Below are 25233 nucleotides of genomic sequence, written 5' to 3' on the forward strand. Positions count from 1 at the left end.
ACCATGACAGCCACCTCTTGTGCACCGGTCAGGCCTGTAGATTTAAAGATGGAGGAAGAGTGCATTCCATAGGAGCAGATTTATGAGCGAGGCTACATCCCTGCGAGGGGGTCTGCCAGTATCAGAGTGTGCCGTGGAAGACAAAACACAACTACTGTGAGAAGAATGAGATGTTAGCCTGAGATTAGGTTTATGGTTAATTTCAGAAGCATCTGTTCTTGTTTTTCCATAGATTTTTCAGGATCAGTCAACATCCCAAACCTTGTTGAAGCAGTGACACTAATATTAATATCTTTGTTTGAATGGGGAGAAAGACGGCTCTCATGACGTGGTGACGGCCATGAATCGATTTTCCAAGAAAGCCGTTATGTTTGAAGTGCTCAGTGATTAGTTATAGGTGGAATCCTTCATCGCCACATTCTGGTATTTTCTTTTATCTATTCTAATGAAACACGGGCTGCATTTATATCTGCATCCTGTGTTTCATGGCTAAGTGTTGTTTTTATTATAAAAACATTAAATTATCATTATGGTGATGATTGCGCTCTTGTCTTGTTTTAGAATCAGATCTCAGTGCTAACGGCAAAGTGAAACCCTATTTTCAGAAAAGTTTCCATGCTGTGTAAAATGTTGGGATATATTTATCTGGAAACAGTAAACACAGTTAAATGCTGAAACAAATTGGTTTAATATGTTTGCATTTTGATTTTACATTTTTTGTGTTTCATCAGTAATCTACCCGGGGAAACCAAACGTTTCTTTAGTTTTACTCCTGGGAGATGAACTGAGCATGTATTTAAAATCACATGTATTCCATTCTTTGCGTGGTATAAAAGGTAAATTGCAATCACTCCATTTTTGGAAACGGGGTTGTTGTGTTCCTGCCATTCGTCTTGTTCTTCAGAGCAATTATGCTCTGGAATCATTTACATTAAATTGCTACTTCTTAAACGGAGTGCTCATATTTCATCGCTGACACCAGGCAGGCAGTTGCATGGTGAAGTGGCTTCTTCTCTGATGGGTTTGACATCTGCAGGCAGTGACCCAGCAGAGATTCGGCTCCCGATTTCATCAGCCTTCCAGACTTCTGCACCAATTCAATTTTTCTCTGAGATAATGGAGCATTGGCAGCTGATGCATGTATGCTGACACGCCACGTTCACGCACGAGCAAATAAGCCGCTTCTCCTTTTACTCTTAGCACGCAACCCTTTTTCCTTCTGCCTTCCCCGATTTTTCTCCTTTCAGTTTTTTTTCTTTTTTCTGTTAACCTCGGACCCCTTTCTCCACATACCCATCCCCCCCCCCCTCCATCTCATCTCTCCCAGCCAGCCATGTCTCTGTTCAGCAATGATTTATTGATGATGGTGCTTTCTGTAGTGGAAACATCAGTGGTAGCCCAGAAAGTCTTTACCTGAGTTTTTTGGTTGTATAATGTTGGCGTTGGTGAGGAGTCACTCTGATCCACACACTGATGCACTGTCCTATTTTAACTACGGCTCAAAAGTTACAGAAACCTTCATCTGACTCCATGAAAATACAAGTAATTGGAATATTAATGTCTTTATCACTTCAAATGTTATCAAACAGATTGACAGGCTTGAGATCCTGTGAGAGAGAGAACCACCTAACTGCTTCCTCTCTGCGTGCGGCGCTTGGAGCTCTGATTTGGCTCGCTGTTCTGTGGTAGGAGTAAACTGGCACCAGTGGAGCAGCGTCTACTGGATATGGCACGGTGCTAATCTAAATCTCTCTTGTCCTGCACAAACCTCCCACTTTGATACCAAAGCTCCCAAAACATCTCATTTCCTCCATCGCGTGTGACGGTTGTCATTAAGTGCTCCCACAGCTTTTATTCTACGTCTCACAAAGATTTCTCATCCTGTTCATGACATTTTGCTTTTTTACTCTTACGCTTTCTGACGTCTGCAGATTTGTCTTTTCCTGTTTATAACGTGGTTGGAGATATTGGTGTTCCTCTGCACTTCTGGCCAGAGGCCAGCTTCCTGTAAATATTCCCTGTGTTTTGTGGGTCCCATTTATTGAAGCTGCCAGTTGAAGGCCTGTTTATCAAACACGAGTCTGATGTACTGTCTGATAGGTTTGTAACATAAACCTATTCGCTGGAACGTTAAGGACAATCTGCTACGCAGCAAAAGCAAGACTCAAGGCACCAAAGTTCTCTGGTTACTCATGCATGAGGGAGACCTGGCTGGAGCCAAGCGTCGTTCCACCACTTGACCACTGTCAGACTCTCAGCCAGGTTTCCTCACAGCACTCCTTTTATTGTGGTTACATGAATATGCATAGGGTCATTAACATATAACATCTTACATAGGTATACATGTGAACAAAGAATACTGTGTGTGTGTGTGTGTGTGTGTGTGTGTGTGTGTGTGTGTGTGTGTGTGTGTGTGTGTGTGGGGACTGCTGATCAAAGGGTCAAACATCCTTGGTCAGGAAGAGGGTAGCCTCCCCCTCACCCTAGATGGTTCATCCTAGATAACACGGTGAGGAAGTCCTGCAGTTCATCTAAACAAAGAGCACTTAGACTAGAACAGACGCAACTACGTTAATCCTACCATAAAACAATAAAACACGGTATGACCTCTCATGCTCCCAAAGTGCTGTCTAATACACACAAAGTTTGCAGACTATCAAGGATCAAAACCTCTACCAATCTACAACTAATTACAAAACTCTAAGCATATATAAGTAAATATTTCTAAGCATAAATGACAATCAACAATACAAATCTAACATTTCCCCCCTTTTTGACCTTTATGCCTGAAAAGTTCCCAGGTATGAATACCTCATGTCTGACAGTTTCAATGCAAACATTTTTATACTCAGCATATGTCAAATCACCCTAAATTACTGAAAGGTACACAGTTTAATAAATGTATTAGCAGTTACCCCATTCATTGAGCTCATCTCATGGCAAACTGCATCTTACGAGCAACCAAAGAAATTGTTAATTTAATAGTGAAACTAAAAAAGTAACATTTTCAAAAACATCTCAACTTGGTGGTGCTTCCTCCGGGTGTGCACATCACATGTCTCTCTGCAGAGTGGTTTAAGCTCTGCAGGGCGTCATGAATGTCTCTTCCAGTTGTTTCCGTCACTGTCCATAGGACCAGAGTCCAAATGTATGTAGAATAGACATTCAAACATACTAGTTGGTTTTGTGGTTCGTCAACATGGGTCTCAGCTATTTCCAAGCTGCAGACCTCTCAGCACTCTAGTTTTATGGCCTCTTACCAGCCCCCATCACCTGACTTCAGACCTTCGTCTTGTGAGGGGGATATTTATGACTCCTTAATTGTCCACGCTCTGCAGAAAAAGCTCTCTGTGGAAAGGGTGCTGGGTTCCGTCATCTTACTGCTGTTATGATCCCAGCAGCCTTCAGAGTGTCATCGTATGCACAGTACAGTGGCACAGCGTTAGGTGATGTTCATAGGAAACTGCTGTCATCACCACCATAGCTTCTGGTTCCTGTGCTTTCACAGAATCATGATGTCATCCTCGAACTCCTTCTGCGCTGTCGATGGAGCTTGGCACGCTCCCCTCATCCCACGAGTTTTCATGTTCCAACGCTGCTGAAGGTTTAAGGCAGAGCACGTCGTACACCTTAGTCGTCTTCCTCAGCGTCAATATTGAATCTTTCATTTTATTTAAAATCTTGCTGTGGGAAGTCTCCTCTTGATTTCCTGGAAGCTTAGTAGCACAGCTCTCTGTGTGATGTCTGCTGTGCTGAAGATGATCTCTGATCCTCCTGAAGCCTCTCTCCCATCTTGTGGACGATCCTCTCCTCTATTTTGCAGGCAGTTTCATGGTCCTTGCTGTGGCTCCAAGGTCTGATTTCATGATGGGCCCCAACCAGCTTGACCTTTGACCTCAACCACTGCCTGGCTGTCAGCTATGCCTGGAATGGTTCACGCTTCTCACTGGGCCTCTGAAGATTTCTCAGGAGATTACTGCTGCACCTGTATTTCCTTGCTAAGAAGAAAAACTTCTATTTGGAGAGCATGTCAACAATCATCAAACCACATTCTTTAGTTCAGTGAACTTTACTTATAGGCCATCAAAGCCTCATCTGAACATGGGTGCACCACTTGCATAGGTTTAATATTTGTAAATAAACGGCTAATCACACAAATCACTGCAACAATAATAAAAAACATTGTTTAATGTTAATCCTTGGACCCCTCCTCTTGACGCATGGACACATCCATGCGTCAACTCACCAAACCTGGATTCCAGTCTTAAAGAAAAAGATTAGCTAGATCATATCCCAGGCAACATCAGGGCATCTCCTCCCCTGGAGCAGCACCACCCTGGACCTATAATCCTGCAATGAAAATGTTAGTGTGCTTTGCATATTAAGTTTGCTTAACACCTGGCTCTCCCAGGAGCCTGCATACACACCATCATGGCCTGGAAAACAAAATCTGGAAGTAAAATCAAACTCCATACCTGTAAACAATTGTATCATAAGGACAAGAAGCATTCAACATCAGCAAGACAAGTGTCATGTGCAGGTTTTCTCAAATCAGTAAACTACAATTATTTTCATAAGTCGCCTCAGACATGGATCATCCCATGTACTCAGGCAACATTAATGTAATCGGTGACTGCTCTTAAGCAAAGTCACTCCACTTATATATTACTATGGGCTCAAAAGTGGCCAGCTAATGAGCCCATATCAAACTATCCCAGAAACACTGTATCTCTTATTTGTTTTACTCATGTCACTTGTCCGTTTCAGCTGAATCTTCCACAGCATTCTCAAAGAAACTAACATTAGCAATACACATTGACTGTAGTCAGACAGAGGTCAGACACAGGTCAACAGGTTCCAGAGGTGCCATAAAAACACCATAAAGTCAACCCTAGCTGTGGAAAGAAGTAACACCAGTTCTCAACACAGGAAATTTCACACAGGTTATTCACATTATCAAAGTAACCTTCACATTTTCCCATCAACACAATGCAACAGCATCACCACTCATAACCTGTAAACACAGTTTTCCTCACACATAAACCCAGAAATCCTGTAGTAGGAAAAAACATCAACCAGTTGTCCTGGTATAAATCGCATCATCAATTCACATGAAGAACTGGCATGCTGTAAGAAAAGAAAATGCAAATATTAGCGCTTGCGCAGGCGTATGCATACTTTGTCACAGATATCTCTGTGAGCAACTCAAGCCTATGAATAACACACCTGATAAATGCACAGACACAGAAAATGGCATTTAAAAGGTTAAATCATCATGCAACCTCGAGTGTTGCTGTCATCTTTCTGCTCCTGTAAAAGGAAACACATGGGTTCATCTGCACCTTTGTCAGGTGGGGGTTAGCTTCACACAATCATGTTCAGTCAGTCAGTCAGATATTTTAAAATTCTTACTCATTCACTCAGTGGTTCCTTCTTTTGCTAATTGTGGAAATTATCATCGCATTCGTTTCCACGCTCAGCAAAACGACGTTATTTCAAAAAGAAAAATAATTTAGACTGGATTTCCTCGTTGAATCCTTTTTGGGGGGGACTCTCATTTCCTAATTGTCCCAAATAAGTGGCTTTCTCCTGAACCCATTTTAAATGTGGAGAAACTCACTTGCAACAATTTTCTTGACGACGTGTAACGCTTTTAATTCCCGACTTGCAGATCTGCTCAAAGAAAAGAAATTCACAAGCAAAAATCAGTGCTTGTTCAAAAATGAAAAATAAAAAATAACAGAGACTATCAAACCAAACTCTCAGTGCACTGTGAAAGTATCAAAATAAAAAGGCCTTGTTAAGTCATGACACAAGCTCCTCATCTCAGGAGGGTAAATCATACCATTAGCATGGTTTATCATACCATCATACTAATCGGCAGGCTCAACTTCACAACAAAAGAAAAATCATCAGCTAGATTCACTCCAAATCAACCATCAGCTGCACAACACACAACATAACCCTAATGTCATATTAGCTATGAGTTTAATCACCCGGTCTGTGCTCTTCACTCATTTAAGCCACAGATCTATTTTATTCAATTTTTCCTTTTTCCCTTCATCATAAAACATGTGACATGCTGTCATGCACTTCACAAAACAGTCTGTTCTGACGTATTCAGAGTTGTGTATCTAAATACAGGATTCACTCGCACATCAAAGCAGGAAACTCAGTGTTTTAGAGTCTCCACTCAACACACAACAACTCCAACACATCTCATTCACTCGTGCTAGAATTCAATCACCTTTCATTAATCTAAAACCGATCAACTAATTTGCATATCAGCTATTAACCCACTAAGTTGACAGGACGACAGAAAAGCATGTTCAAAATAGTATCACAAAAGACAATTTCCCTCATACAGTAAATTACATGTGCTGCCTCAATCAAGCAGGAAGCTTCTCCCAATTTACCATTTTAACAACTAAATTTATTGTCTGATCACTGGTTGGTCAAACCAGGATCTTTTTTTTTTTTTCCCACAAAAGTTAAATTGTTGTCCTGCAACTTGTAGAGTCAATTTTTTTTCTTTAGGATAAATTCAGTATTTGATAACAAGTGTCTGCTAAATTGACACTATTGTAACACTGATGAAAGATAACAAGCTAATTTTCATTGCATGGGTTTGTGTTATTAGGCAGGTCTAATGCATGTCTGTGGAGCTGCATCTCCAGCAGAGCATGTTCTTAAAGCTGCCTTTCCTACACATTTCTCTGCTATTATTTAATCATTTCTTAACTAATGTGCTATGAGTCTTCATGAGTCATTTTGTGTTTGGAATTGTTAGTAGGGTTAATGCATGTTCTGCTTGTGTGTGTGTGATTTTGTATATGTTTCTATTTTCGCAATGTTTCAGACTCCGTCTCAATTTTCCAACTTAAGCAGTCAGTTTTCTTTTCCCCAGGTTTGCTAACCCAAATTTTGATTTCCCACATTAAATAATTCCTATGTGTTCTCACCTAGTCTTCTCACTCTGTTGTCCTCTCCCTCTTCAACAGTCCCGGCAGTTCTCCTTCAGCTTTGTCCTGTCTAGTAGCTGAAGTGCTGCTGCTGCCTTCTTGGGCGACTTCTTAGCAGCTGCTGCCGATTTCTTGGCTTTGGCCGCGGCGGGCTTCTTGGCTTTGCTCTCAGTAGCCTTGTTCATCTTGAAGGATCCGGAGGTCCTGGTGCCCTTGGTCTGCACCAGAGTGCCCTTCGCCACCAGGCTCTTGATGGCGGTCTTGACACGGGCCTTGTTCTTGTCCACTTCGTAGCCTCCGGCAGCCAGAGCCTTCTTGAGAGCGGCCACGGACAGGCCGTTGCGCTCCTTGGAAGCGGCCACGGCTTTCACAATCAGCTCGCCCACGCTGAGGCCGACCTTCTTGGGCTTGGAAGTCATCGTCTTCTTCTTCTTGGCCTGAACCTCGGCGCAGGGCGTGTTTATGATGGAGCCTTTCCCACCACAGCGCTGGCACGTTGAACGCATCATGAAGGGTCCATTTCTTTCATGTCGCTAGCCGCATGTGGCTTGCCCGAGTCACTCAGTCCTTTTTGAGCATTTCAACATGCTGCCGCCGCAGACCCTGGCCTCAGATCCAGCAAGTTTAGCGCGCTGATCTCCAAAAAAGTCCCGAAGGCCAGAAAGACGTCAAATAAGTGTCTCGTGCTGAGAACTCAAACAAAAACTCCTCTTCACGCTGCCATCTTGCTCGCCCCTCCGTGAAATTCAACCAATCAGACAGGAAGATGGGTTTGCTTTCTTCTTCTTCTGCTGTTTATCCACATTGCTGCTGCTTTGCTGGGACTTTTTGTGCTCAGGACTTGCTGCTGTCTCTTTATCATGGAGCTGCATTCCTTATCTTCAGGGAGGAGTGAGCTCGCTTGTGAGGTTGAGAAACACATGGCACTGTAAATAAGTCAGCCAGAAACTTGGCCTGCATGTTTCCAATGATGTTAAACTATAACTTTCTTCCGACTGTTGCATGTGGAAAATTGATACAGGTCTGCTTTTCACCTGAAAGTGACAAACTAAAACATGTTCATTATTATCATCACTGCTTAATCAACACACATCTCTCTCTCTCTCTCTCTCTCTCTCTCTGTCTGTGTTTGTGTGAACAATCCTTTCTTAAAAGCAGAAAATGACATTGTAGTTGTTTTTCGGCTGATCAACACAAAACCTTTTTCCTATGATTATTTCTCTTCATCTACAATGTAGTAATTTGTCTCTTTTTCACTCTTTTTTTTTTTTTTTTCTTCACAATAGCTGGTGGTCTGCAAAATCACCGCTCTCACTCACAATCAGAGGCAATCACTTTTGCACAGTGCACAAAAACACTGTGATGTCAGACACATTCACACTCACTTTTTCATCTGCATAAATCATATGGCTGGAGATATGTGCCATGGTGATCCATAAGCATGATCACCAGTTTATTTAATTATTTTTAATCCAACAAAACAAATAAACAAAAACATGATGCTGATGCTACACACACACACGAGTCAAGGTGCAGAAAAACTGCTCATGGAAACGCTGCACACTCTCTGTTTCCCTCTCTTTGAGTAGTTCTCAGACAGCTCTTGATCTGATAATGTGTAGCTTGCTCATCAGCTCAAAAAACAAAAACAAAACTGCAACGCGACATCACACAGTAGTTGCATGCTCTGCCCACAGTGGCAAAGTCTTACACTTACATATTCAACACAGCTTCTCCATCATGTATTTTTTAGATGTTTCATACAGGGTTGAGCATATTAGTTGTTTTCACAGATGTGCTCTATATCTCAACAATGGTTCATAATAAGACGACAGTCTTCCACACAGGTCAAGTGCCTCTATGCACTTCATGAGTTTAAATATTTACCTATATCACTTCACCTCACATGTCATTGTACTGAATTTAAGCAACCACAAGCTTAATGTAGATTACTTTTAACAACTATCCACCTCAATTAAATCTATGGTCTGGCACACAGGCTGCTGTCGATCAGGGCAAGCTAAAGAATAAACATTGTGTCAGCAAGGGGTGGGGGGAAAGCCATTCACCAGAGCATATCTTAAGTGCTGCTGATGTGGGCTGGCCTTCTCCACAGCTCTCCAAGGCTGGTGTGTTTTCTGAAAACTTCTAACATTTGAATCTCTTCCATTTATAAGCCTGCGATTAACCGCACGGCTCAGGTCCGCGTGACCGCGCTCGCGTGAACCCGCGCAGCTGTGGAGCCGTCGCTCTCTCTCTTTTTTACATAAATACTTTGTGCTGCCAGGAGCAAAGTCCAGCACAAACGTCTGTCTCCCTCCGACTCACTCTTGGTTGCTTAGAAACCCATGATAACAACAACAGTCGGTGTCACAGACCACATGTTCTGCTCCGCACACACAACAACAACAACAACAACGACGACGACAATGACAACAACACAAAATAGGCCTACTGTCCAGCACAATCTGGACCCCGCGGAACTTCTCAACACCCCACTGAGCGGTGGAGAACTCACTACAGTACCCCACACAGCGGTCTGTATTTCGCCCCACTAAGACGGCGAACCAAAAAAAGTTCGAACTGCGCAACTCTGCGACTTAATGCTTCTGTACAAAAAACCCCACTGAGCGGCCTTGTACATCGCCCCACTTAGACGGCGAATTTTAGCCCCACTGAGCGGCCACGGGCAACACCCCACTGAGCGGTGAAGACGTAATTATAGCTATAAACTCTTTTTTTTTTTTTCTTACTTGGAGTTGCTTATTGCGTGTAGCATCAGTCCCGAATCCCATCAATCGCCATCCATCGAGGAGAAAAAAAACAGACGGCTAATCCACCGGCCCGATGACGAATTCTCACGCCTCAGGACTTTGTTGCAGGACCTCTATAAGTCCTGGCTGACGTCAGTCTTTCGGTGTGTCTCTTTTCCCCTCGGTGAACGTCGACTCCAGGGATCCGGCTCTCGAAGGACCAATTAATGATAGGTTTGTAACATAAACCTATTCGCTGGAACGTTAAGGACAATCTGCTACGCAGCAAAAGCAAGACTCAAGGCACCAAAGTTCTCTGGTTACTCATGCATGAGGGAGACCTGGCTGGAGCCAAGCGTCGTTCCACCACTTGACCACTGTCAGACTCTCAGCCAGGTTTCCTCACAGCACTCCTTTTATTGTGGTTACATGAATATGCATAGGGTCATTAACATATAACATCTTACATAGGTATACATGTGAACAAAGAATACTGTGTGTGTGTGTGTGTGTGTGTGTGTGTGTGTGTGTGTGTGTGTGTGTGTGTGTGTGTGTGTGTGTGTGTGTGGGGACTGCTGATCAAAGGGTCAAACATCCTTGGTCAGGAAGAGGGTAGCCTCCCCCTCACCCTAGATGGTTCATCCTAGATAACACGGTGAGGAAGTCCTGCAGTTCATCTAAACAAAGAGCACTTAGACTAGAACAGACGCAACTACGTTAATCCTACCATAAAACAATAAAACACGGTATGACCTCTCATGCTCCCAAAGTGCTGTCTAATACACACAAAGTTTGCAGACTATCAAGGATCAAAACCTCTACCAATCTACAACTAATTACAAAACTCTAAGCATATATAAGTAAATATTTCTAAGCATAAATGACAATCAACAATACAAATCTAACACTGTCCTCTTTCAGCTCTCCACCAGGACCTCCCACTTCTTCCTCTTCTGCTTCAGGAAAGTTTGTAATTATCCAACAAAATGTGAGCAAAATGTCTCGTTTTGTTGGCAGTTTCCCACTTCATCACTCCGAACACAAACACTGACAGACTTCAGAAGAGAGAGATTCTTTTTTTCTGGCCCTTTTGTTCCTATTAAACTGCCCGTCACATGTTGATGCTCCAAAACCACAACTAGCCAAATGTATTGATTTTTTTCCCCTTTTTTTTAAATTTAACAAACAATTTTTCGCTGTGCCAGTTTTACTTTAAAAAGAGACGTCCATTAAGTGTTAAGCCTCTCAACAAGATGAACTTGCATTGTGTAAAATGACTGAATCTGATGAGCTACAGCTTCTCTTCAATTAATTCTTCGGGTAAAAGAAGCAAACTTTGACGTTTGAGCGTCTCCTGTTCAGACCAGGCTGTGTCTGACGCCTGTTCTGTGCTTCTCCATAAAGAAACAGCTGTAGTAATAAAGCATGTTTGAGTCCAGAATGGGAAATAAACTGGAAATTTCAGCTTAACTTTGTTGCGTAGGTTGCCTGTGAAATTTCCCAGCTACTAATATACGTTTAGAATGAATCATGTTAATTCACAGTGAATATATGGAAGATTAATGCTCCTGTTCCTGTTCTGTAGGTGGATACAGGCCAGCACAAGTACATTTTAAGATCAGTTAAAGGCTCCGGTTTCCTGTGTGTCACATGCAGAGCAGACATTGTGCTGTTGAGATAAATGTTGTAACAGTTATGACATCAAAGAGGTTTCTGAGGTGTATCAACCGCTTAGTGTCCTGTTTTTATAGTGAGTGAGTACACGGTCTGAACGTGGCGCTCTGGTGTACATTCATGTGTACGACATGTAGCAATGACCACATCTCTGCGTCTCGCCATCTGATCTGCTTCTCTTGGCGCTTGATTCATTGTCTCTGGTACATTTTTGTTCTCCACACGTTCCCTCTATCATCTCATCTCTGCGCCTCTACTTCTCTTGCACACATTTCATCTCGCTGACTTTCTCCACACATTCCAATTACACGTTCGTTCTGTCGCTTATCGCGGCTCCTCTGCTCGTCTCCTCTTCTTTCACGCTTTCCTCCCCGCTCTCTCTTACACTCGCTCCAGCTTCATCGTCTGCGTTCTTCACATATTTTATCTCTGCTTTCGTACTTGGCGGTCTGCGTTCCCTTCCTCCTTCCTTCCTTCAATTTATTAAAAAAAAAAAAAAGTCCAGTGAGTCACTGGTGACTCCATGTTGTGACCTTCTTTCTGCTTTCAAAATGGAGCGTTTTCATCTCATCCGCCACGCCCACTCCTCCTCTCAGGTCAGCCTCATCCCAAACGAGAGTGAGTCAGAATTGATTCACTAAAAAAAAGTATATGTTCAGGGATTTGTTGTGCTGGAGCTAATGCAGGCGCATCATATCTGAGAACGCTGTTTTTAGAAACGCACAGCACACATTTGTCTGTTTTCTGTTCCTTTGTGGGCTCCAATGAAGCACAGCGTGGAACCCGTTATAGCCACCCCGACCATGAATACTACACGGACATGATCCCTCATTGACTTCCCAGCCTCGTAATGGGTGTAGTTGGTTTTGCTTGTAGCCACAAAGGCCCTTTGAAATAAAGCAGCCAGTACAGATGTTCCTTCCTTCACTCTGCCAGAACTGAGGTTTGTGCTGCAGTACACATCAGGCAGTTGGTCTCATTCGGTAAGGCTGGAGTTGTTTGTGATAAGATACAAAATATGCTGATTATTAAGTTAAGGCCACCTGGGTTGGCTGGAAGACTGTTTACTTAGCCTAGCAGGGCGAAGGACACTGTCTCAGCTGAACTGTGGACACGCACACACATACATGTACACTGATATGCACACACTCATCCCCCCTCCCTTTCCAAACGCCTTCGATGCTTGTTCCCTCCTGGGAACACGGCGGGTCTGAGCCCGTGCTGGAATGGTAGCGCTGGGCAGGATGGCTGCTGTGTTTGCTTCGGATGACTCCTCACCCCCCACCCGACCCTGTGGCTTGTCACATGTTCCATAATGTTGTGCTGTGGACATTTATGTGCTTTTTTTGTGCAGAGGAGGTTTTTTTTGTTTCCTGTTCTCATGCTGTCCTCCCAGGAGCCCAGCATGAGCAGAGGTCTCTTTTTTTTCCTCTTGTACTTTCCCATTGTAGTGTATATTTCAGTGTTTGTTTTCTGTAACGCTACCGATCTCCGACCTGTATCCCCATGTGATGTCTGTGTTGTGTGTGTGTAAGGCTGGGGGGGGCAACCTGCACATGGCGAATAAAGCCTTGATTGATTATTAATTGTAAAATATGGCCAAGTATTTGCAATTTATAAAGATGACAATTAGTATAACACCGGTTTAAGGTTGGCGCATAAACGTTACATAAACGTCTAACTGTCTGCATTTTGGTCTGTGAAGAGAATCAAATGGGCATTTTTCATTAAACTCTACAACATTCAGTTTGTACGGCTTGTGTTGATATGGAGACAAAATTAATTTCAGGTTGAGTCAAGGCTGCCTCACAAAAATGCCCTGAAAAAACAGGAAATTTCAGGTTTGAGTCGGTGGATACAGCTCGTGTAAAATCACACTTTGGTTTGTGAAGTTTGATTAGAAAACCTGAGATGACTCGTTGGCTAACAACTTGGCAATCACCAATCATTCGCTAATGAGTATGACCTACATGGGGTGATGTAGCTCAGAGGTGGAGCAGGTCATCTGCTAACTGGAAGGTTGGTGGTTTGATCCCTGGCTGCTCCAGTCTGCATGCCAAATATCCTCGGGGAACATGCTAACCCCAACTTAAATGTCTGTTAGATCAAAAGCACTTACATAAAAAAAGCACAGCGAAAAGTGCTGGTGTGAATCGCTGAATGGGGGAAGTTTTGTTAAGAACTACATAAGAACCAAAGTTTACAAAATGGATTTAATGTTCTGTTCAGCATGATTAAAAAAACTGAACTCATAAGTTCGATCACCAGGAAAGTGTTTACTGAGGTCGGGGCTGTTTTCCTTGTGTTCACTACGAACCCGCGAGATTCTAAAGCCACGGAAATGAGAAATTCTTCAATGGCCAAGTGAATCACCTGATGTCAGCTTTTATAGCACGCTTTTCATTTACTGAATACAAAACTGAAGGCACAAAGAGCCACAAACACACAGGTGCAGTAAAGGTCTGGCCGCGCATCTCAAGGGAAGAAAACGGTGTTTGGTGATGTCCTTGGATTCTAAAGATTTATCCGGTTTGTCCAAGTTCAGCTTAAAGTTTAAAGTTCGCTCACATTTTGTTTGTGGTGTCTGTTTCCAAAAGCCTTTGGCGCCATGAACATTTGGCTGATCTCACATTCATATTCTTGTGCACCTGTGGACGTTTTCAGCTGTTCTGCTAGCTTAAGTCAAAGGCTGATGGCGTCCACTCGTTGGGTCTCCTTCAGCATCGAAACGATCGTCACTTAGTTTGATTTTTATTTCAGAGAAGTGGGCAGAGTGCAGATTGGGCCATTAGTCGAATCACTTGGACGTGCCTGAAAGGATAAAAGTAATCACTAATTTGAAGTTAGGAAAGTTTTTTTTTTTTTATCTTTACTCATTTTTAATGAACGTGTTCAAGACTTCTTTGTCATTGTTGTTTTTTCTTCTTGCCTCTAATTGGTGGCTGTATCAATGAAACACAGACTCTGTTCTCATACTCACCTTTATTTGATTGACCCAGTGGGAATTTGCATCAGTTTACATTCTGTATGTTACTCGTGTACACTTTGCACAGGCTGTAACCTGGTATTACGGCTATTTGGAACTGAAAGCGTTTCCAGCTTTTCAAAAGGTCCAAAGTTTCTTTTACAGGTGGAAAGAAACTTTAGCAAAAGTGGTTCAGACGAAACATTTGTGAATTTTGAATTTCAAACTGCAACTTACCAGATTTAGAAGTTGCAAATTGAATGCATCCATTCACCATTTACTCACAGCTCCATGCAATCATGTCATTCCACTCATCATCCTGTCATTAATACGCTGAAATCTGAGATGCTTCCTTTAATGAAACATTCTTGCAGGATAGTTGATTCATAGACTGATCCCTGGTAAAGTTGGGAACGACGGAGGAAAACAAACCCAGCTGTTATTCACACATTAGCAGAGGCTTCCCTCAAAAAGCGTATCGATCCAGAACTGAAGCAAACGTCCAGGCGCTCATTTTTCTTTGTTTGCCGTAATGAAAGCTTTTCCACACACTGTTGACAGAAACTCATTGCTGACATCAGAATCTTGTTTGAAAGCGAACATTGAAGCTTAATTGGGTGTTTGGGAAACACCCAGGCATTATATTTTGACTGGTAGTAGTTGAGCTTGTCAGCTCTTTGAGTCCCTCTGCAAAGTAAATACGGCTAAATTGGAGCGTGTTTTCGCTTCTCGAGAAATATTCAGGCTGGTAAAAGTGTCATTTACCTCCTACCGAGGCCACCGGACAAAGCGTGTGAACATCTCGCTCTCGTCTGCATCGTATTAATGACCAAACCCATCTCGTCCATAGCGTCCTGTCATTATGAAACATTTTGGTGGTTATTTCTCCTCTGGTACGGATGACTCAGTGCACACTCAGTATTTTAACACTTTGTACGTGCCTTCATGTTGCTTGTGTGTGTGTTTGTGTTTAGGAGGAAGTGGAGGCAGAGAACAGGCGGAACACGAGAACCAAACTGACGCCAAAGCTGACCCCACACCGGGAAGAGGTGAGAACCACAGAGAGACAAACACACCCATGTGATGTGCAGACACACACTGAACATCACTAATTCATCATTTCACTTGAACAAAGCCTTGTACAGTGCAGTGTTTCTGCTGCTCGCCGAAGTTCACATGATGATATTTTATGGTTAATCGCAGAAATATAGGGGATTGAATTTACCTGTTTGTCGTCAGCTCCACCTCATGTTTAGTTTTAATGCAGACTCTCAGCGATGCTGACAAAAAGCAGCTTTTGAATTTTGATTACGTGCACATCAGCACTATGGTGAATTTAAACATGTCCACCAGCCAAGAAGAGATTAGGTCTTCAAACATCCACATGACAGGACACAGCTCACCTCCACATGCAAAAAGCCCCGTCATCGCTGTGCTTGCATCTTTAATGCAATTCTCTTACATGAGAGAATACTTCCATCCAGGATCAATTTACTAATGGTCTCTGACTGACGGCCAGTTAGCGGCGCCCCTTAGCTTCTCCCGTCCGGTGGTCAGGCCACAGTTGTGTGATCCACGTCACCGTCAGCTGCAGCTGTAGAGCCTGTAACACGTGAAGAGCTGCTTCATGTGCTGCTGCAGTCCAAGACGGTGGAGTTGGTCAGAGACAGCTGATTGTGCTGCTCAGTTGTTTTTCTTTTATTTGAAGAGGAGCGACTGTTAAACAGGATTGTTAAATAATGAAATTAAAAAGCAGAGCGCAGATGTACCCACACACCGTGACATCAGTCTTACTCTGTGGAAAACACCTCAACTGTCAGACAGTTTTCCCATTTAAACGTCATTATCTGCACTCACCCAGAACTCTGACGCAGCCCTAACGAGAAGCTGTTTCGTACGTGCTAACTGTGCTTCGCTGTTCTTTGATCAGAGCTCCTCCCCAGCGGGTCGTCACGACTCCCAGATCAGCGTCCGCAGCAGGAAGGAAGGAACGCTGCAGAAGATCGGAGACTTCCTGCAGAGCTCCCCCACGCTGCTCGGCACTAAAGGTCAGCACGCGACTCGTTATTGTTGGTGACGTTAAACTCGAACTATCTTTGTTGAAGACGATCGTGGGACTGAAAAATGTTCTTTATTTCGAACATAAGACGGAGCAGCAGAAACCGATGCTGCGATTGACGAAAAGTGCGCTTAATGAGTTTTCTGTGCTGCACAAAAGTCACGTTTTACAGAAAGTGCAGAAATCTGAAATGTTCAGGGCGTTTTTTGCAAAGAGGAAAGTTAAGATCACAGCAAAGTAAGTCTGTATAGAAAACTACAAAGCAAAGTGACTGCATTAAAGAGGGTTGGTATTCACATGATCCCACTTCCTCCCTTTACAGTCTGGGATAGATTTTGCTAGTTTGTCTCCTTCACTCTGTTCTGTGGTGCACTGCAGTCACTCCAGCAGTCAGACAGGCCCCAGGCACGCTGTCTTGCTCCTGACGCAGCCTTCTGGCTGTTTTTAATTGCCTGCGTGTAAGAACCCAGATGTGGCGGCTCTTGTCTGTGGAACAACTGAAAAGGTCAGCGTGTGGAATTGAGGCATTTTTAAAGGAGCCTGGTTCACTTACAGAACAGCCCAACCTGAAGTTTCTGGCGGTCGCCGGTGCTTTTATGCATTTTAATTTGTAATTCATCAGGATGCGAAAACATGAACGTGAGGACTGCAGTGGCCGAGCCTGCATCAGTCCATCAGGAGCTGTCCTTCACTGATGCAATGTTTCAGAAATATAAAAGTGATGGTCTGAATGTCAAATATGATGGAGAAAAAAGGAACACTTTTAATTTCAGACCTTGCTGGATCTCACCCCACACACACACACACACACACACACACACACACACACACACACACACACACACACACACACACACACACACACACACCAGAACTTTCCCCACAGATACAGTAGATCCCCTCTGCTGTATTTTATTCATTCATCTGCAGTTATTTTTACTGAGAGTCCAGGAGGCAATCTTATCGGTCCAGATGGGTTTTAGGAATCTTCAAATTTAACTGTGAGTGTTGGGGGGGAGAAACGCAGGGCACACAAGGACAAACCTCAGAGCTCCTGCCGGAGTTATTTGGAAAAGCATTGCGCAGGTTTGACAGAGTAAAAGGGCAAGGGCAGTGAGTTTGGGACACTAATGATGGCTTAAAGGAGAGAGTTAAGACAGCCAACATATTGGAATCAACCAGAGTCTTCTCTGTTTTATCCTCAGGGACCCACAGTTTCACTCGGTCAATTAATTGTGGCCTCAGGGCTCCAAGGCAAGGTTGCTGTCATCTGCAGCCATCTGACCCACCCTTCATCTCTCTTCTCACCTTCACTCGTCTTTTATCGTCCTTATTTTAATTCCTCCACTACTTCGCTCTAGCTTTCAGTCTCCTATTTCACCCCGCTCATCCTCGAATCGTGAATCAGTCTTCCTGCAGGAAGAGCTTCCTATTTAACCTGGAGAGTAACTCTAAGAGCCAGCGTTGGTTTACTGAGGCAAACAAGTTTTCATAATGGACCTAGCTTGTTTGTTTCAGCTGGATAAACACGCCGTCAGCTTTGGATTAATTTGTCTCCCGAGTCGTCTTCACTGATAATTCCTGTTTAAAGTTTTTAGGCTTTAAATCTGCGATTAAAATGATTTATACACGCACACTAAGCATTGTGATTAACGGGATGTAGTTAAGGATGCTGTTCAGCATGCTTCTGCTTTCCTCTAAAACTGTGTCTGCAGCCAAGAAGATGATGAGCCTGGTGAGCGGACGGGCCGGCACAGATGCAGCAGCCTCCTCTTCCTCCCTCAGTCTGAGAGCAAAGAAGAACAAAAGGAAACTCTACAGGCCCGAAATCTCCTCCCCCATCGACATGCCCGCGCACCCAGTGAGTCTCACAGCGTTTAGTGCAAACATGTCCGTATCAGCGCAGACTTACTTTTTATTCACACAAAGCTCCGAGGAACGTTTATTTTCCTTAACAAGTGCTGATCCCGGCCTTTTTCCTGGCTCGGAATGAGCTTTATATTCGTTTGAATATTCCGAATACTTTTGGCTCCAAAAGTTATTTTGCACTCTTTGAAATACGAGCACAGATGTGATGGAAATGCAGACCCTCAGCTTTAATTCAGAGGGTGCTACATTAACTGTTTAGTAGGGATGGGTATCGTTTAGGTTTTATCCGATACCGGTGCCAAATCGGTACTTTTGAAACGGTGCCGGTGCTCAAACGGTGCTCAAACCGGTGCTTAAAGAATGGAGAACACAAAATTGGTCCAAAAACCTCTCATGTTCAGCTGTTTTTTTGTAAAAAGATAACAATGTTAGCCTTTTCTGCAGCTATGGGGCATATATGGTATCACTCTTGGCTGGAAGCAGTGCTTAATCAATGGAAAAAACACAAACTTTGTCCAAAAACCTCTCATGTTTAACTGTTTTCCACTTTTTCTTTGGTCATTTTAGCCTTTTTAGCCAGGGTGAAGGGAGTATCTGCCATCACACAAGAAGACAGCTGCATGTAGCTATGATGATGTTTGCTAGTTCACCTTACATGCATTAATGTAATAACGTGGTTAGTCTACTCAACGTAAATTACACACGAACAACATTAAGCTACTCACGCAGAGAAGAACGGCTGCTGCTGCTAGCAAATACGGCGCATTTCTCGGCTTTTAAAAAAAACGCTATGCGTCTCCAGGTGTTTCATCGGATTCGAGGTGTTACCTCCTTTGACAGTATCACAGTATCAGCTTAAAGCACTTGTTGCTGCTGAGTTTGCATATTTTGCTGTGAAGTACAGCCAGACTTTTGACCGCTTTGCCTTGGGCATTTTAATCTGTAGCTCTGCTCTAACAGAACGTACGTACCTGGCCCCGCCTACTATCCTCGGAAACGTAAAATGATTGGCTAGAAGTGTATCACAGCTCAGGAAAAAAAAAGCACCGAAATAAAGCACCGAAATGTGCGCTGCTTTTCGGTCTGGTTACTACCGTTTATGTCAGAACCGGTGCCATCATGGCACCGGACACCGGTACCCATCCCTACTGTTTAGTTATTGTTCATTTTTATACACAGCCCGTCATTTTCACAGGTCACAGGTAACCAACTGGACAATGGAGTCCAGTTGGTTACGGTCATGTGAGGCCTGTGTCATACTGGCATTTTCCAGCTGTTCACTGGAACTCTCAATATGAGGTTTAAAGAGACGGACCGACATCATCCTGAAAAAATAAACCAGCTCAGCAACAACTAAATGCCTGAAAGACCACAGGAGACATTTATAGAGTGATCACAGAATGATGTCTTTAGTATAAAACCATTGGTTCCACTCAGGAGGAGGAGGGGCAGATTAGACTTCACCCTTTCATCTGAGGGCTCTAATGTTTGGTCTCATTTCAGATCATCAGCAGAGAGCCGGAGGAGAAAGAGAGCGACCATCAGATCATCAAGAGGCGCCTTCGATCCAGGAAGGCCAAATAATTTAGTCCATTTGGAGGCGTGGCCCGCGCCCATGACCATTTCCAGGCTAAGCTAACAGCCTGCTGCTACTTAACCCAGACATGGTGGTGATTTCAGTATTTTCCTGACCGATTCAAGTATTTCAGCGTTAACTTAACGTAAACTTAAGTTTGAGTTTTTCTCAGTAAATACTTCACTTGTTAGATTTCTTTTGTGATTCTTAAGAATCAGAGATGGGGAGAAAAATACAGGCTAGCCAGTTAGCAGTTAGCAGGGAGGCTCAGCTGCAGGTGAGGGGGCAGCATCTGAAAACAAACTCAAAAATCATCAAATGTAAATAAATCTGTGTGACGCACTCAAGACTGACATTCCAATTTATTCTCTCAGCTGTTCGTTGTCTAAATGTTGACATTTACTATCAAGTGATTCTTTTCTGATAACTGTAAGCACTCTGACTTTTTTTAAAACCTTTACGTGCAATCTTTTGATACTGATGTGCTGGAGGTCCAGGTGCATTGATTTTTACTTTCTTTTACTTCTTTTTCTAGGACAGTTAAAGTTGACATAGTTGAGACATATTTAAATGTTACAAGTGGTTTTGTATTGACTTCATGTGCACGTTTGAAAGCTTCTGCACTTTATCTGAGACAAGGAGCAAATTGTGACCAAGTGTGAGAAAAAGTCCGTCTGGTGCTGCTGTGGTAGCCAATCGCCTTCCTGCAGTTAAAGTCATGACTGAGTGTTTTCCCCAGGATAAGTTTTCGGGACTTGTGCCTACCTTTAGTTCTCTTTAGATCACTACACTGAACACCCGACTTTTCTTCTTTTCTACACTACATTAAAAGTTTGTTTCAATCATAATATTCTGAGTTTTCTTTTTTATAACATCTCCTGTTTTGATATTATGTTGAAGATATTGTGGGGTCTTAACTTGAAGTGTAAAGCATCTAAAATAGTGCAATCTAAATAAACAGACAGAATAATGATACTGTTGGGATTATGGGAAGACTAGTGCATGTTTGTGATCTGTGCATGTTTGTGGTCGGATTAGGTTTAAAGTTAAAGTTTTCCAAACAGCAGCTTTTCAATCATCCAGGTAAGCTTTCCTTACCTGGATGATCGAACATGCATCAAGAAGCCATTTTCGGTCCAACTGCTGGTGATCATAGAGAATAAAGTTTGAGCAGATGTGACGGAGGAACCAAAGCCTGGACTTCACTGAACCAGATGGATGGACAGTGAAGGTTTGTCTATTACAGGCATTCATGTTTTTGAAATCGCACCACCTCTACACCAACAAGAAGCTCCTACAGTCCAAATACACTTTTTCTTTGCTTCTCTCTCTGTGGTTTCACGGTTGATGACTTCGTTTTGGTGTGTCTGAAAGAGAAAACAGCATTTTCTCTTCCAGACACTTTTCAGCTCACAGACTGCTGTCCTGCCAAAATCCTTCAGCTCCGTTTTCAATGTCTTCATTAAAGACGTCTTTGTGAATTTATGGTCTTATTTGGTATTTTCATCTTTATTTTTTGGTACCGATTGGAGCCAGAAAAGAAGGCAGGCAGAGAATCCCAACTACATCTCGACAGCACCTCTCAGCCTGTAGGTTTCACCCCACATTTTTGGAGGACAAAAAGCAAAGTCCAGGCGCACTTCCAGTCTCATCTCCTTAACTGAGACACCTGATTCAACAGCAGTCTGTTTTCAGTCTGTTCTACATTTATTAGATTTCGTATGTTCCATTTTGTTTGTAATCTTTTGTAAACTTGTTCTAAGTGACCTTTTAAAGCGGCGCCGTAGTCCAAAACCCACAGTCGTGCCTCCACAGGACTCCATTACTCTGCAACATGCCGACAGTAATCACTCAGTGCACAAAAAATTAAGCAATAGACCAATCACCCACATAATTACAGACATTACAGAACCGCACCGAGGCACTCGAGCAACAAGAAGCAGTTCTGATTTTTGTCATTAATGTCACTTGGGGTGCGGAGGTGGGAGAACGAGCTCCACAGTTGTTGGTGTGTGGGCGACTGAGCTAAGAAGAAAATACTGCAAATAATTTCTCTTCTGTTCACTTTGACGCTCATTTGAAGACTTGGGATCAAATATGAACGTCAGTTTCAGTGGCCATCGTCTCCACGTTTACAACTTACACTGAATATAACAGTAAATCTGCTTCTTGTTTGCTGCTATAAACATTTTTAAGTATTTAAAAATTGATTTTTGTTTAGTTCAGCTTTTCCACATGATGCAGTTTGTCACTCAGATTGTTTCAGTTGTATAAATGTGAACATCAGAATATATTCAGTGCTGATGCAGCATGTTAGAAGACTACAGAGACAAAAGAAAATTCTTCATTATACTTGTGCAATTTAAGTTTTGGGAAAATAAGTTTCAGAGATTTTTGTGACTTTTGAGAAATAAAGGCTTGTGTGGAGCGCTCTCGCTCTCTGAAGACTAAAGGGGAGAGGGAGAATCTACAAAATCTGACTATATTTAAATACATTTGTTGCAAAGATGTTAATAGAAATGTCGAGTAAACACAGCCTGACGCACTGAAAAGTAGCCAGAGGTTAAAATCTCTTAATGCATGACAGGAGGGGAACTTTAGCACTTAAGCATCTGGGGTGAGGGAGAATAGATGGTGTTCACATGTTTTTGTTTTTTGTGCACCACCTGAAAACTGAAGGCTCTGCCTCCCATTCTACTTTTAAATACTCTAGGAACAACAAGTAGGCCTGCAGAGCGAGAGCGAAGCGCTCTAATAGGGTGATATGGTACTACAAGGTCATTAAGATAAGATGGGGCCTGATTATTTAAGACCTTGTATGTGAGGAGCAGGATTTTGAATTCAATTCTGGATTTAACAGGAAGCCAATGAAGGGAAGCCAAAACAGGAGAAATCTGCTCTCTCTTTCTAGTCCCTGTCAGGACTCTTGCTGCAGCATTTTGGATCAGCTGAAGGCTTTTCAGGGAGTTTTCAGGACGTCCTGATAATAATGAATTGCAGTAGTCCAGCCTGGAAGTAATAAATGCATGAACTAGTTTTTCAGCGTCACTCTGAGACAGGATATTTCTAACTTTAGAGATGTTGCACAAATGGAAGAACGCAGTCTTACATATTTGTTCAATATGTGCATTGAAGGACATGTCCTGGTCAGAAATGACTCCAAGGTTCCTCACAGCGTTACTGGAGGCCAAGGTAATGCCATCCAGAGTAAGAATCTGGTTAGATACTATATTTCTAAGATTTTCAGGGCCGAGTACAATAACCTCAGTTTTATCTGAATTAAGAAGCAGAAAGTTAGCGGCCATCCAGGTCTTTATGTCTTTAAGACATTCCTGCAGTTTAACTAATTGGTGTGTGTTATCTGGCTTCATGGACAGATAGAGCTGCGTGTCATCAGCATAGCAGTGTAAATGTATGCTATGTCTTCTAATGATGCTGCCTAAGGGAAGCATGTATAATGTAAACAGAATTGGTCCTAGCACTGAACCCTGTGGAACTCCATAATTAACCTCAGTGTGTGAAGAGGACTCTCCATTTACATGCACAAACTGGAGTCTATTAGATAGATATGATACAAACCACTGCAGCACAGTACCTGTAATACCTACAGCATGTTCTAGTCCCTCTAATAGGATATTATGGTCGACAGTATCGAACGCTGCACTGAGGTCTAGCAGGACAAGCACAGAGATGAGTCCACTGTCAGAGGCCATAAGAAGATCATTTGTAACCTTCACTAAAGCTGTTTCTGTGCTGCGCTGAGCTCTGAAACCTGACTGAAACTCTTCAAATTAACCATTCCTCTGCAGATGATCTGTTAGCTGTTTGACAACTACTCTTTCAAGGATGTTTGATATGAAAGGAAGGTTGGAGATTGGCCTATAATTATCTAAGACTGCTGGGTCTAGAGATGCTTTTTGAGTAAAGGTTTAACTACAGCCAGCTTGAAGGCCTGTGGTACATAGCCGATTATTAGAGATAGGTTGATCATATTTAAGATTGAAGCATTAATTAATGGCGGGACTTCTTTGAGCAGTTTTGCAGGAATGGGGTCTAAAAGACACGTTGATGGTTTGGAGGAAGTAGAATTCCAGCACTTTTGATGTTTTTTGATTCCATAATTTTTTGTTAATACATAATTTGGTCAGACAAATGTCAGCATAGATTTCAAAAAGATTTTAAACTTAGATTCATTCATCAAGATCTGATGTGTGCTTTGAGTGCTTCTCTTGTGGGGTGAATTTGATGCATATTAAGTAACAGGTCATCTCTAAGAAAAGTTCTAACGCGTTACTTTTGGTCAGGCTCATCCCCACAGGAGGGAGAGGCTTTTAAAGCAGTAAAAGGGTCCAACACACGGCTCTGACCACACGCCTTCCTTACAGCATCAAACAAAACCTTTTTCTTTTGTGATGTGAGCCAAGAAACAAGCAAAATGTGACTATTTTATCCTTGTGGGATAAGCAGTCTGTGATCTCTCTTTCAGAATACATTCACTCGATTTGGGATTTGATGCTCTCCACCAAACCGTTTTCTTTTAAATGTTGAAGTTCACTCAAATCTGTGCTCGGCGCTCTCCGAACATGTCATGCTACAGTCCGATCAGGAGCTATTTGTCTCATGTCCAGTGTGCAACATTAACATTCTGACCCAGAGGTGTCTGTAAAAGTAAACAGGGCTTCAAATGGGGGGGGGGGGGGGGGGATTGTCAGCCAGGACATTTGAAAGCCTGCGGGCAGACTACTGCAGAGATTTCTACAGTACACTCACCCAGAATGTCACTTTAAGGTTCAGGTTCACTTTGAAATGTTTGCCTGGTGATTGAAGTGGAGAAAGCTTTGCAGGGTAACTCTCAGTGAGTGGACATCTTCAGGGGACATGATGTTTTTCCAGAGGCTGGACAATCATCAGTGCCTCTCTGCTCAAGGACCTCCTCCAGGATACATACAGGGCAAAAACAAAAATAATTGTGATGTAAACAACAGACACACAAAAGGAAAGAGAGAGAAAGGAGTTTCAGAAGTGGCTTCTTTCCTCTCTCTTCCACACTAAGCCTGTCCGGAGAGAGAATAGCCCAGGTTATTTTTGAGCAGCGACAGCGTATTGATTTCCCTTAAGCGTGTCACGTGCAGGTAATCAAAAAGTGACTGTGGTGAAATGAGGACTCCCTCCCTGAAAGCTTTGAGCTTTTTAAACGTGGCTGTGCAGAATGAGCAGAGGGGTTGTAATTTTGTTTGGATCTGCTCATGTGATGAAAAAAAAATTGACATCTCCACAATAATAAAGTCCTCTTATGTAGCCTGAAGCTGAGTGTTGCCATAGACACTGCCTTAGCTTTTTAACACCAGACATCACGAGTGGATCCGACTGTGAAA

General features: G+C 42.9%; 1 protein-coding gene across 9 annotated transcripts in view; it reads left to right on the plus strand.

The window, feature by feature from the left end:
- Positions 1-20706, plus strand: part of LOC309720850 (kinesin-like protein KIF20B) — a 74880-nt gene extending 54174 nt beyond the window's left edge. For all 9 annotated transcript variants that reach the window (XM_082558042.1, XM_082558040.1, XM_082558037.1 and 6 more), the window contains 4 exons: positions 15329-15403; positions 16285-16402; positions 18129-18274; positions 19786-20706. In XM_082558042.1, coding sequence (XP_082414168.1) covers positions 15329-15403; positions 16285-16402; positions 18129-18274; positions 19786-19866 — 420 coding nt within the window. In that variant the 3' untranslated portion in view covers positions 19867-20706. The remainder of the gene's footprint in view (positions 1-15328; positions 15404-16284; positions 16403-18128; positions 18275-19785) is intronic.
- The last annotated feature ends 4527 nt before the right edge of the window (positions 20707-25233 follow it).

This window comes from Aulonocara stuartgranti (genome assembly GCF_965226115.1).
Source record: "Aulonocara stuartgranti genome assembly, chromosome: 13".
Taxonomy (NCBI): Eukaryota; Metazoa; Chordata; class Actinopteri; order Cichliformes; family Cichlidae; genus Aulonocara; species Aulonocara stuartgranti.